Consider the following 14679-nt stretch of genomic DNA (forward strand, 5'->3'; position numbering starts at 1 on the left):
AGGAGGGAAAAATTCTTTAGGTCAGGCCATAGAGAGTTCATAGGGGGTTAAAGTACACACTGGAAAAAATAACTAACCCACCTAAATATAATGTAATATAATAAATTATGTCACTTAGTAGAATGTCTTTGATTTACTTTAGTGCTAATATTCTGCAAAGACAATTAATTAAAAGCAGAAATCCTCAAATGGGAAGTGTTTGATTGTTACTGTACCCTCTTCAGCAGTTATTCATACTCATCACACTGACAAAACAACGGATTCTGCCCTTATCTAAAAATACAACGTTTCATTTTACTGTAAAGATACCCTAAAAATGTATTACATATGCATCTTGTATACAAGGTAGCAGTCTGGAGCTGGCTGCCAATCCCCCTTCAGCTGGCACAAAGCTGAATTCTTGGCCGTGTGAGTGGGAGGGCAGGAGCTGGGGAGCCCCGGCAGCGCCCTGACCCCAACAGGGCTGCAGCTCACTCTGAAACCTCCTGCAACCCAAGCAGGAGCTTCAGAAAACCAACCTCATTTTTCTTATCATATGCCACCTCTGGCTCCTGCAGACATGCAAGATTCTTCTTCACATGTGCCTCTTAAGGGCAAGGCAGCCTCCCCCTTCACAACAATTTAGAAGAGTGAGGTGTTTCTAAAGGAACTCTGCTGCTGCGCAGGGCAAGCATTTCACTAGGCCGCCATGCATCTGGGGCACAAGTGCTGAAGCCTATGACTAGCCTCTACTAAAAACCCAAAAGCTGCCAACTAGCACAAAACCCAGGGAGTTCTCAATGAGGGGAATGGTCTATAGTATCTCTGTTACACAGGGAAATCTCACTGCCCTGCAGGAGATCCAGAGGTGCAGTAGCTGATACCCTGACAGGGAGCCTCAGGGTGCCATGAGGGCTCCTGTGGCTGCAGGAGCTGGGGGAGCAGGGGCACACTGGCTGATGACAGATACAGGTTACCTGATGCTTATCAAAGACACATGGACTCAAAACTGTTGATTTTTTGGAGACATTTATGACATTAAATCAAAGACAGTAATAGATGGACACTACCTAATATCAGTACAGACTCCCTAATATGACAGAAAAGAACCTATCTTACACTTGTGCTTTGCTGTCCTGGTGGTATTTTCCATACTAGAAAGCAGGAGGGATGTCCTCCAGCACTAGACAGTGGCATTCTTACACATGATACATTTGGCATTCTTGCCTTGGGGATTCTCTTTGCCATTTAGGCTACCTGGCCTGCATGGCACGTACCTGACAAAGCAGACCAGAGCTTTACAGCAAAGAAAACCTTACCATTATAATAGAAAAAGTAACATATCTAGCTGATGTGTTTTGTACAACAATATTTTTAGAAAATGTAAAAAATTTCAGATTAGTCACAACAGCCATACTATTTTGGTTTTTTTGAGATGAAAAGCATAACAAAAATGGTGGAAACTGACCTCTTAGTGCCAAACATGATGGTGCGGGCTTGTTTCACATTTATGAATGCAGTGCTCTGCACAGGCTGCTTATATTGACCTGGATGAGAAGAAAAAGAGATATTTTTAAATCAAGAAACTCAGAACTTTGATTTTAATATCCTGAAAAATAAATATACATAGTAAACATCTTCCAGTGAAACTTCAGAGAATTCCTGGCAATTTTACAGAAAAAAATAAGCTAGCAAAAGTATGCAAAGGCTAAGAAACACAAGATAAAAGTTAAAAAAACCCGAAGACTAAATCCTCCTAGTAGGGCTTAAGCCTGACATTATTAGAGCAGTTACTCAACAAGAGTTAGGCATAATATTATATGATAGTGCAACATCTAAAAGTCCTTGCTTCTTACAGTGAAATTTATGTGCCCAAGTGAAATGCTTTAAAGCAGTAAAACAGGTCTTTATATAGCTTTGTTCAGAATTTCCAGCCTGAACAAAGCTATATAAATTTATACCTTAACTAACTGTGTTTTGGTGCTCAATTTGTTGAATGACTATCTCAGTAAATTAGTAATTTTTCCAGAATTATTATAAATAGCATTATATATAATATATATATATAACATTATTATAAATAAGAAATTTCCTGGTGTGGGTCTACTTAATACAGACCTCTATTATTATTATTATTATTATTATTATTATTATTATTATTATTATTATTATTGCTATTGCTATTACTATTACAAAGAGAAATTCCAACTTTTCCATAAAAATATGAGATTACAGAATATTAGAATAATTAGGTCAGGAGAAAGTGCCTAGTCCAGCCTTCAGCTCAAAGCAAGTATAATTGGATCATTTTGCTCAGAGGTGTGTCAGCTTGGGTCTTCAACATGTCCACAACCTCTTCTGGAAACTAGTTCCTGTACCTCATCACCACCATGGTAAAAATATATTTTGTAACATCTAATCAGACTTTTCCATATTATACCCTGTGTCTACTGCCTCTTATCATAAGCTTTTATATACCATATATACTCTTATATATCATGTGTCTACTGTCTCTTATCATACCTCCAAGACAAATCTAGCTCAATCTCCTCTACACCCTTCACTCAGGTACTTGTTGTCAATACTGAGGTGGTCTCTTGCCATTTCTGACCCTCAGTTGATTCAGCTCTCTCAGCTTTCTGTGAATGGCATTTACTACAGTCCCCTGGCCAGCTTATTTGGTGTCCATAAGCTGATATCCTTCTTGTTCTGGGGAGCCCAAACTGGACATGGTGCTCCACAGTCAGTCTCACAAATACCAAGCAGAAGGCAAGGACCTTCCCCTGACCTGCTGGCAAAGCTTTTGCTCATGCAGCTGAGAGAAACAGGTGTTTCCTTGCTGTAAGGACTCCCTGCTGGTTCTCATGCAAAATGCAGTTTTCTAGGCCCCTCAGATCCCTTTCTGTACCACCGCCTCCCAGGCATTTCATCCCCAGCCCATCATTTTACACAAGGTGGTTCCATCCCCCTGGAAAAACCTTGCACATGCTTTTGCTGAATATTCTTGTAAGATTCCTGCCAGTTCATTTCTTCAGCCTGCCCAGGTCCCCCTCAGTGGCAGCACTGCCCCCCAGCAGCTCCTTCCCCAGGCAAGTAAGTGTGTGGGTCCCCAGGAGAGGCCCCCGGAGCTCTGCAGCCCCACACAGACCAGCAGTATCCTCCCTTGATGTGCCACCCAAGTCAAGGACTCCAACAGGCAAAGGGGCAAAGGGCTCTGGCACCAGTCTGTGAGAGGGAACCTGCCCTCTGGGGTGCTGAGGCCACCCCTGCACCCCCTCACCACCACTGCAGGCAAGTGAGAGCAGAAATACTGTGTGTCTGCTCTGCTAACAGCTGGGACAAGGCTGACACTACTGCTCCCCAGCAGCTTCACCCTCCCAAAGCAGGATTCAGCCTTTCCCAGAGCAGCCAGAAGCAGGTCCCAGCAGAACTGAAAGCAGAGACTCAAAATGCTGCACAAACTGGGAAGAGCAACTATGATGAGAAGCCCAGGCAGTGCTCTGGAAGCCCTGCATCCTCCCAGCTCCAAAAATCAAGCTGCTTTTGCAACACCTGTTCACAGCACTCTGGTCCACCATTGCCTAAGGAGCAGCTAAACAGCACCTGGAAAGTGCAGGCGTGTGCCAGCCCCTCCAGATGAAGCTTCTGCCACCAGCTCCTTCCCACGAGAATGCAGCAGCTCCCAGCCCTGGTTCAGCTCCCTGGTGATCACCACTGCACACCCCCACTGCCCTCACCTTGCATAATATTGATGCCAGTGCAACCTTTCTGCCCTTCTCTCAAATGTTCAGTTTAAAGCAAAAATAGCTTACAAATGCAGAAATTCTATCCCAGTTTGGTTGATTTGTTAAATGTAAATGGGATATCTAAATACAAATGTTTTGTCCATCAGGAAGAAGCTGTGATTACATGATCTTGACTGACAGGAGAATTTTTGTCTACAAACTCCCTTCTAAATTTGTAAGATGCTCTGGGGGACTTCATGTCTCCATGTCAGATCAGATAAAATGACACCAGGTGAAATGGTTTGTTACTTCCAGATGAGGAAGCAGCATTTTCACAGCACTATATTTCATTATGGGTTGAGGCAATGACATTTTTGTCTCAATTTACCAGCTGCTCTTAAAGCATTTTCTCTTTTGGTTTGTGCAGGGGTTTTTGGTTGTTTTTTTTTTTTTTTGTTGTTGTTGTTTATTTTAGTGTGTCTCCTTAACTTGTACAGCTGCAATAAGTTGAAGGGAACCTCCTTCTTCCTTTCCATACTCTCTTGTTCCAGAATCACAGCCTTGCAGCTGGGCAAGAAGCACAAGTATCATCAGCCTGAAGTACATTTTCCTTCCCATGCAATTATTCTCCCTGCCACTTACTAACACCAGTCTCTCTACACTGAAAGCATAACAAATGCCTGCTTCTAGTTATTTGTCTTGATTGGGAATTTCTGAAAGCTTTAAGTAGGCCAAGTGTCCACTCCAACTGAAAATCAATGGTTTTGGGGCATACACATTCCCAGCATGTTCTGAGAAGTCACACTCCAGCTCCTTATTTTTGATTGTCAGGCTTAATCAGAAGCTATGCCTATACTGTCAGATATGCAGCTCAGAGATGAAACATGATCAGATTAAGGATTGCAACTCAGCCTCTGCCCCAGTGCACGTATTAAGTGTCTCAAGCCATTCAGACAGCTGATTATACAACATGGACCCTAACTGTGTAAATGTGCTAAAAGATCTGAGTCAGGCATTCCATTTCTCTTAGAAATAACAAGATTCACGCTCCAGAATCCAATTTTCAGAGGTATTTAAATTGTGACCTAGAAGTCCAGCTCCCATATTTAAAAATGGCAGTTGCTTATGACCCCGTGAGCAACAGTGGAACTTTGACACAGAAAATTTTAAGCCAAATTTATTCAATCATTTGATGATTTTTTCCATTTCCAGTGAAGAACATCATTCATAAACACTTTACATTAGTAGGCAGGACTGCCTTTATATTTGCAAGCATTTTAACTGAAGGGCTCTGGTGCTTTCTGTCTCTTCTTGGATATAAATAAAAACATTAAGGATTGACATAAGGTCTCAGGAAACAGGACAAGCTATTTGAGGGAAACCAACAGGCATAAAATTGATGAGTAGCTGAAGCAGGTTCCCTTCCCCTGAAAGTGACTGGTGCAGAAGTAGGAAGAGGAAGGTGTTGGATACAGAATCACTGAATTGTTTAGGTTGGAAAAACCCTTTGAGGTCAAGTTCAACCATTAACCCAGCACTGCTACCTATATCAGCACAAACTTTGCTGGCCTCTTCAACTTCCTTTTCCTTCAGGCACAACTACCCTTTCTGGGAAAAAAAAAAAAAAAAAAAAAAGACTGATACAACTGATACAGTAACACAATATATTAAATGAAACATTAATTCAAGATTTGGACTTTTTTCATTTGCACTGGAAGTTTTTGGTTTTGCACAGAAATATTTCCCATAGCATTTCTCTGGCTTATTGAGGGTATCTGTGTCAACTGCTGCCTTTCAGCTGAATCTACTCCCTCTCTGGTGGAAGGAACTGTCCTCAGAGCAAAGCGGCATAACAGCCTTGGAAAACCACCCTCACTTTCCTGCAGTCACCTTGCATGGAAGCAGATGTGAAATATCATTCATCTACTTGGAAATAAATTCTGAAAGCTATGACTTAACAGCAATACTGATTTCTAAAATGTCTTAAAGAGGCTACTAAAACTGGCACAAAATCTCAGTGAACTATTTCATTTGCACCAGATTTAAGCATAATTTACAGAGATTCACACTGACTGCTTAAAGACATGCAAATCTGAGCACAAGGATCAAGAATAAAAATATTTTCAGCTAAGAAACAATTGTATTAGAGCAAAAAATATGGCAAAGGATGTTCATACAGAATTACACAATAGGATCTTTATCAAAGACCTGGAGGAGGCAATGGAATGCACAACCATCCAGTTTGCAGATGGCCTCAGATTAGGGGAGATCAGTTGATATGCTCAGAATCCCTACCTTGGATGAGACCTTCAAGGTCATTGAGGCCAACCCAGCCTAACACCTCAACTAGACCATGGCACTCAGTGCCACATCCAGTCTTTTTTTGAACACATCCAGGGATGGTGACTCCACCACCTCCCCAGGCAGGCCAGTCCAGAACTTTATCACTCTTTCCATAAAAATCTTTTCCCTAATATCCCATCTATATTTCCCTTGGTGCAGCTTAAGCCCAGGACAAGGCTGCCACCCAAGGAGAGTTGGACAGTACCTGGAGGCATGAACTGACAGGGAGCTCACGAAATTCAGCAAGGACAGATACAAAGTCCTGTATTTAGGAAGGGAGAAACTCTTGCAATGGCATAGGCTGGGCACTGCCTGGCTGGAAGGGCAGCAAATTGAGCATGAGTCAGCAGCATGTTCAGGCAGAGAGATGGTAAACAGCATTCCAGACTTTATTAGCAGGAACAGGGCCAACAGACAGAGGGGAGGGATCATACTGCTTTATTAAAAAGTCATCAGACCCTTCCTGAAATACTGCATCCAGTTCTGCAGCCTGCCCTTGATGCAAGAAGGACACTGATAAACTGGAGCAAGCTCAGGTGAGCACTGAACCTCATGGCCCAGAGAGGTTCTGCAGCCTCACTCATTTGTGTGTCTCAAAACTCATCTGAATAAAGCTCTGAACAACCTGGACTGACCTCAGAGCTGACCTTGCTCTGAGCAGGAGGATGGGCTAGAACCCTTCAGAGGTCCCTTCCAAACTGAGTTATCCTGTGATACTGTAAGTCTAGGTATGAAGAAGGGAAAACAGAGAAGGGGATGTGAAATGATGGTTGAAGCTGGGATCATTAAAACATGCTGGTACAAATACAATGACAGGATAACAGACTGTTTTCTGCTTGAAGGAAACAGCAAGTGTAGCTTCTGTCTCTAAATCCACACAATATATTCAATGTGGTGGTGTAGCTGTGCTCTATCACTCATCCCCTGTTAGATCATCCAACTCTGCCTGTAGGCAATTCAAGACAAACCCTAACTAGTGCAATAGGAAATCATTTCTTTGCATGATCTCTGTGGACATGCTAAAGAAATGTATTGATTTTTAAATTGGAGAAAAACACAGAAAAAAAGAATATTTGCCCTGGGTATTTTACCCTCCTTCACCTTCATGGTAGCACATAGAACTTCCTTTCCTAAGATTTCAGGATAAAGGTACATTTGTCTACATCTTTTAGATGGTCTTAAAATCTAAGTTCCTTGGAAATCTAAAATGGGGAGGAGGGGGTAAGACTGCTAAAAACTGCTTGTCCTTCTCTAGGCAGAATTGCTGGACCATCAATTATTTATTATTAATTAAGCAGTGGATGTGGAGAAAATGGCATGAATACAGAAAAGACTCACAGGCAATAGCCAGGACTGATCAGGTTTTCATTATTTTTCTTTATTTACAAAGATTTATAAAGCTTGATAAAGTTTCTCCCACCCTCCCTTCTTTCCTGGCTCAACTTTACTCTTGACTTCTATCTCCCCTCTCAGGCAGCAGAGGGGGATGAGGAATAGGGGTTGTGGTCACCCCAAAACGCTTCATCTCAGCTGCTCCTGCTCCAGTGTGGGGCTCCTCCCACAGGAACCAGCCCTTCATGAACAGCTCCAAGGTGGGTCCTTTCCAGGGGTGACCTGTGCCAGCGTGGGCTCCTCTCTGTGGGCTGTCTGTGGGCTGCAGCCTCCTTCAGGGCTCACATTGCTGTGGCCCAGGCTCTCCACTGGCTGCAGAGTGGATGAGAGTGCATGTCTGCCCCACCATGGCTCCCCATGGGCTGAGGAAGGGCAACTCACCTCCTTCTGCTCCTCTCCACAGGCTGCAAGGAGTCTCTGCTATAACACCCAGTCCACCTCCTCCCCCTCCTTCTTCATCTTGGTGTCTAGAGAGTTGTTCCCCTCTTTTTCCCCTCACTCCTCTCTCACAGCTGCCCCACAGGTTTTTTACCCTTTTTTATAACAGTTATGACAGAGGCCCCACCAGCATCACTGATGTGCTCAGCTTTGATCTCAGATTTTCACCTTGGAAAATCTGGAGCTAGCCCTGTGACACATTGGGATGGCTCCCAATGTCACCTCAGGGAAGCCACCCCTGCAACTTCCCCACTACCAAATCCTTGCCATGTAAACCCAGTTTTACTTCTGTCTGATTACAAGCCATTTGAGAAAATGTATCAGATTTCCATATGCTGCAGACAAAATATAACACAGTTATATAATTTACAGCAGCAGAGGGAGGACTGCAGGGATCATAAGTAATTCCACATAAATAAAGATGTAGAGATAAGACAATTCCTGGGACCAAAGCTGATGAACTGCTCTTTTCTGTACTCTTTTGCTCTATTATGAAATGTAGTGGCACTGTAAACTAATCCAGTATTTCACAAGCATTGTATTTTTTAACAGATAAACACCCTCTCTCCTCAGAATAAAATAATGTCAGCTACATGTGATCAGCAGCAGGGAACAGAACTGTACAGACTTGAGTGAGCCAAACCAAAGCTAGAAACTTCTGGAGGATAGATAGGCTTTGGCTGTAATTATCTGAACTATTTCAAGAGACTAGAGTGAGTACAACTCAGATAAATAAGAAAGAATATGTCAAGTACATGAGTTTATTAGCCTATTATCATAAAAAGAGCCATAACAGGGGGTTTTTGGACCTAATTACAGAAGCCAGAGACAACAACAGTAGTAGATTCATCTTAGGAATACATAGATTCTGTTCTTCAAATTTTGACTTTTAAACTAATGCTATGATAATGATTTTCTTTTTAACTACAGCTCCAGTGGTAATTACTTATATCTAAATTAAAGATGTCACTTAACTATACAGAAATAGTGATTTCAATATATCAATTTCTTATTAAGTAGATACTCAAACACTTTCATTTTGTTTAGCTTGTTATTCAAAAAGAAGATAATAAAAAGAATGACATTTATTCAATACAATGTGAAGAGCATTTGTGCTTAGTCACTAGATGGTTGAAGACTATACCTCAAGATTTGATAATGCAGGTTTTCCTAATTGTATTAAATAAAGCTCTTCTCAGTTCACTTACTGTCTCCCCTAATCAGCTGCCAAGTCTATCTATTTATTCCTATGTTACCAACACCAAAATATCCCTTTCATTCATAATCACTGTGGTTGTCTCACTGCCATTCATTTAATGACATTAATGGTTGTCATGCTATGTTTTGAAAGTAACAGATACAGAAATGACAATATAAAATATTTACAGTGTCTTATTTTCCTTTCCCAAATTATATACATCCAGTTTTGCTGCTTTCTACTTCTGCTCCTTTTGAAGATGAAAGCTGTACAGTGAAGTTCTCAGCTAGAATCAGATCCAAGAGTGCTGCAGCCTACAGACTGTGTCACTCTCAGACCAAAATTTTGGGCCAGATCTGTAAGAACGAGTAAAGAGGTCCTTTAGACCAAATCGTACCCTTTCAGTTTGGTAAATAACTAAAGCATTCCACTTGTTGGCACTATGCAGCTTTCACAGCTTTCACCCCACCAAGCACAGCTGTAGCTGAGGTGGATTTATCATAACACAAAAGGCTCACGTGTGGCTGTGGCTGAATTAAAGGTAATTCATCACTAATTTCTCACAGTAGCACCCTGAAAAACACTGGCTGCAGCCACAGTTCTTACTTTGCACTCCTAAAGATCAACAGACCAAGTTCCACTGTTTTTCTTTCCAATAAGAAATTACAAAATTAACTCTCACAGAATATACTATTCTTAGAACACACATTTATTTATGTTACAAAGTCAGCAAAAAATAGAGGAAAAACCCAGGAGCACCCCAAAACTGAAACCAGCCAATGATGTGCTCAACAAAGAACATGCTGAACCTTTAAGTCTCTATTTGGTAGAACAAACAATAAGCGGATCACATTAGTGTCAGAAATTTAATGAACACAGAAGAGTGCTAAACAGTTAAAAGTTATCAGGAGACTGCTTCTTGTTTAATCTTTGTCCAAAGTAAAATATTATGTATTTAAGCCATTTCTAATATATATTGGCCTAACTAGAACCTCTTGTTAAAAACCTCAAAGGATGGAGATTGTACAGCCTGAGATCCATTGTGATTCTAAACATTAGATATTTGTTCCCTGTATCAGTTGCAGCTGGCTTGTAGCTGCCAAATAAATTTGGTCATATCAGACCTTCAACCTCAGCCAGCCTAGAGGTGGAACAAGTCCTGAGATGAGCAGGGATAGGCTGGATTCAAATCTCCACAAGGACTTCACCACTCACATTGCACCCTAAGCTGCAGACTGCTCAGGGAGCTGGGCTGGGTGGGGGTCACACCAACCAGCAGCAGATCAGGGTGCTTCAAACCCCCTGCACAAAGTCAGTTTGAACAGTAAAGCTCTCTGCTGTCACAGGGATCTGAGGGGGGTGTGGTCCCTGTCTCCAAGCACCAACCCCACAAAACACATAACTCCCTACAGAGTAGTTTCCAAAGCCAGAATTCTTTGCCACAACTCAAACTTGTTATTTGTTACTTTCCCAGCAGACACAGAGAACAATTCTTTACTCTTTCTCACAAAAGCACTTCACATATTTAAGCACTTTTCCCATGTGTCCCCAGTGGTTTGGGGTTTTTTTTTTTTTTTTACACAAAACATTCATGTAAAATTAATTTTTTACTAGACACCATGTTTTTTTTTAGGTTTCTGATCACCCTTATTCACATTTTAAACTGTAGATACCCAAAACTGGAGATGGTATTCAATGCAAACTGAGTAAAATAGAAATTATTTACTATTCTTTCATATGGAGATGCTGGGTCTACCTTCCATTTTGCTATTTTTCTTCTTCCTCATCAGCATGTATCAGTAACTAACATTCAGTTTACTGTACTTCTCTCAGGACTTTTTCCCAGTGTTCCTATAGAGCTAATCATTCCCCGTCTAATATCTGCAAATTCTTGTAACTCAGCAATATATCACACTTCTCAAAAAGAATTTATTAATGTGATTGCTTCAGCCAGCTTCCTATATATCTTAGTGTGGAAACCATTAAGTTCATAGGAATTCAGGTTTGACAAATAAATAAAAGAAATAAAATATTGAGTCCATCAATCATCTGTGGGGCCAAAATATCATTGAAACTAAAGCTAGAGCAAGTAGTCCAAGTACAGCATATTTTACCACCACCACCCTGCTCACTGTCATGTAGAAGTACAGGAAATATTGCACTGCTGTTAACCTCTGCTGTCCCCAGGCCAAGAGCTGGTAAGAACAAACCAATTCAAAGAATAGATTAAAATTATTTTTCCATCCCTTACATCTTCAGATAAGAAATTTCTTATCTGAATTGCACTAAAATGCAAGATATTTCTGTATTTTCTTGACATGTCTCCATTTGTCTTACTCTTGCAGCTTTCAAATGACTTCATCTACTGCCCTCCCCTGCCAAAAAAAAAAAAACAGATCTAGACTACAAGAATCTCATATTCTGCAACAGCAATGGAGCCTTTGAACAGAAAAACAACTAAAGAAGTGTCTTGCACTGTCCTGAGCTGCTGCGAGTTTGCCACGTCTCTGAATAGGCACCTGTGTCACAGACACCTTTCTCTAGCAGCTTTATAGCCACGGGTACAGGGAACAGGCCATAGAACCATAGAACATGCTCAGTTGGATGGGACCCACAAGGTTCATTAAGTCCAACTCCTGGACCTGCACAGGACACCCCAAAAGTCACACCATGTGCCTGAGAGCACTGTCCAAACTCTGCTTGAACTCTGTCAGGCTGGTGCTGTGACCACTTCCCTGGGGACCCTGTTCCAGTGTCCAACCACCTCTGATTTCCACCTTTTTCCTAATCTAACCTAATCCTCCCCTGACACAACTTCAGGCCATTCTCTCCAGTCCTATCCCAAAGTGCTCAGCCATTCCTGACAGGATGGTGACTCCCAGCCCCTTCACCAGCTCTGTTGTCCTCCTCTGGCCACATTCAAGTACCTGCGTGTCCTCCTTAAATGGTGGGGTACAGAACTGTGCTCAGTGCTCAAGATGAGGTCACATCAACACCAAATAAAGTGGAATAATCCCCTCTTTATCCCAGCTGGTGCTGCTGTGTTTGATGCCCTGGATGCATTTTGCCCTCTGGGCTGCCAGGGCACACAGCTGGCTCCCACTGCCAGGCTGCCCCAGATCCAGCAGCCCCAGATTCCTTTCTGCAGGGCAGCTCTCCAGCCACTCCTCACATGATTTATACTTGTGCCCAGTGTAATTTTGTCCTAGGTTCAAAATCTGCCATTTGGAATGTTAAATTTATGATTAGCAAGGTAGCAGAGCAGACAGCAAGAGTTAAAGCTGAATATTAATATGATCCCTTGAAGTATAAAAAAAATCTCTCAGACCACATAGGCTGTTGGAATGAACAGCCCACAAGGCTACTCACATCAAACAGTTTATTAATAAAAAATAAGATATTTAATTTGGCATTTGAAACTATATTCCAAGAAAATTTTGCATGGTATGTAACTCCTCCCAGCAAAAGGTTGAACATGGGAATTACAGATCTTTAATATAAACACTTCTGCCTCTTCTGCAGTTTAAATTACTGCATCCATTCACCAATAATGGTATTCCTATTGCTACAAGAAGTTTATAACACCACCAGATTATAACTTTTAAAACTTTTCTGGGAGACATCACTCTCAGGGTTACATTTTCTCAAGTGCTGATGATTTCCCCATCAGCACCTCAGATGACAGCCCCTCTGGGTTCCAGGTATGCCAAACACAGGTGGCTGTTCTGCAGGGTTTGAGAGAGGGCTGCTCAGATATCACTTAATTATAATGAAGACCAGGTTCCTGACTGCCAAACTACCTTCAAACACAGGCTCTACAACCTTTTATTCCAGGATGATTTTAGGGAGACAGTATCACAAGAGGTAAGATTGGCCTAGCTGTTGGCCCTGGCACAGCCCTGGCAATCCAAAAGATGGCTACTGGAAGAACTGAAAATCATCCTTGTCAAGGGTAATGTAGGTATTACAGGATTTTGCAACCAGAATAAGCATTTTGGATAATATGGGAAACTGATTACAGCTGATTAAGAACACAGTTCAAGCTAATGGATTTGGGGTAAAATCTCCTGGAGTGGGTCACATGAAACTATTGGAATAGCTTCAAAAAACTCCATTGAGAGTATCTCCTAAAAAAGTGCAAAGATGCCACAGTGGGAGCTGAGCCCAGGAAATCCCAGTTGAAGAGATGCCATAGCCTTCAGCAAGCCAGCAAACCAGGCAACCTGCTGGCACAGTGCAAATCCTGGCACACCCAATTAAAAAACTGAGACACTGCAGTGTGTGCAAGTGAAACTGTTCTTGCATCTCTTTCCTGGCATGTTATTCTAAATCAAAATTTATCACAACTGTTTAAGAATCTTTGGAAAGCAGTGCTTTTTCCAGGCTCTAGATACTGGGATGTTCTGTTCGGACCACAGCTTGCATGTCCATGTCACTACCCTGTAAGAGTCTACAGCTTCAATAAAGTCAGACTTAATTACAGGTTTTGGGGTAAGACACAAGCAGTGAATAGGTCATTCTGGTTGTCTTTGCACCCTGAGGAATCAAATATGTCTGCTGCACAGTAGGTTCTGAAAGAATTAGGAACAACCTGTTAGAGGGAAACATGCCTAGTGTAGCTTAGCTGCAACAAAAATATTGCACATCATCACTGAAGATCAGGAAAACATTGTAGGATAATTGGATTGACCCTAAGATCTGAAAGCTAAATAATGTAACAGAAGTTAAAGGATTGTTCCAAATCTTTATAATCAGAATGCTACAGTTTGTATCACAAACTTTTCAAGATACCAATCAAATCAGAAGCTAAATGTAAAATTAATAAAAACCAAGCATGAGATAACAAACACAGAAGGAAACTGACTCTTACTTTGAAATTCCAAATTCATAAAGAACTGATAAAACTACTGCTGCAATTATCTAAATACATGAAAAGAATAATCCTACATGCAGATAAATGCAGCATTCTTGGGTTTATTTTGTCTGGGAGAAGAAATCAAAATCTGATCAATAAGAAGTCTTGATCAGCTTTATTTATAAACAGCTTGGAGAAACCATACATAAGTCAGATGTTGAAATACATTCTTTTAAGCCTTAAGAAAAATTAAAAATAAAAAATAAAGTCACCAAGTTGTATAGAGTAGACTAAAAACCATTTTCCTCCATCTGTGCTAACTTGCAGTTCCTCCTCCTGTTAACAAAGTGAATTTTGTTAGTTGGTTACTTTGTACACAACAATAAACTGTTTTTTCTTTTTTTAACACTTGAAACAATTTTCGGTTTTTTAGGATTTTTAAAAATTTATTTCACCAGTTAAGATTAAGTAAAAAAACTGAGGATCAGTTTATTCTTAAGATCTCTCATATAGGTCTGCTGGGAGGCACAGTCAGCAACTCAGAAGTGAAGTCAGGAGGGATGTCATTGCCCTTGGGTAGCCAGTATTCATCACAGCAGGCAGCCTTTATTGTCCAGCGTGCTATAATAGTTTCTCAGTAGGGAAGGCAGCATGTAGTAGCATCATGACATGCAAGATAATGCCTAAAAACACAAAACTGTTTGAAAGGGTCTGTTAGGAGGGAGTGTTTACAGTGGCAATAGAAGGGA

The 14679-nt window shown here is 41.3% G+C and overlaps 1 protein-coding gene across 10 annotated transcripts in view; it reads right to left on the minus strand.

Moving 5' to 3' along the window:
* Positions 1-14679, minus strand: part of OXR1 (oxidation resistance 1) — a 260724-nt gene that overhangs the window by 225251 nt on the left and 20794 nt on the right. For 9 of the 10 annotated variants that reach the window (XM_064706328.1, XM_064706317.1, XM_064706325.1 and 6 more), the window contains one exon: positions 1448-1526. The exons of the other annotated variant lie outside the window; for it this stretch is intronic. In XM_064706328.1, coding sequence (XP_064562398.1) covers positions 1448-1526 — 79 coding nt within the window. Of the gene's footprint in view, positions 1-1447; positions 1527-14679 lie in introns of those variants that run through there. 10 annotated transcript variants of the gene reach the window in all.

Source organism: Zonotrichia leucophrys, chromosome 2 (genome assembly GCF_028769735.1).
Source record: "Zonotrichia leucophrys gambelii isolate GWCS_2022_RI chromosome 2, RI_Zleu_2.0, whole genome shotgun sequence".
NCBI classification, from domain to species: domain Eukaryota; kingdom Metazoa; phylum Chordata; class Aves; order Passeriformes; family Passerellidae; genus Zonotrichia; species Zonotrichia leucophrys.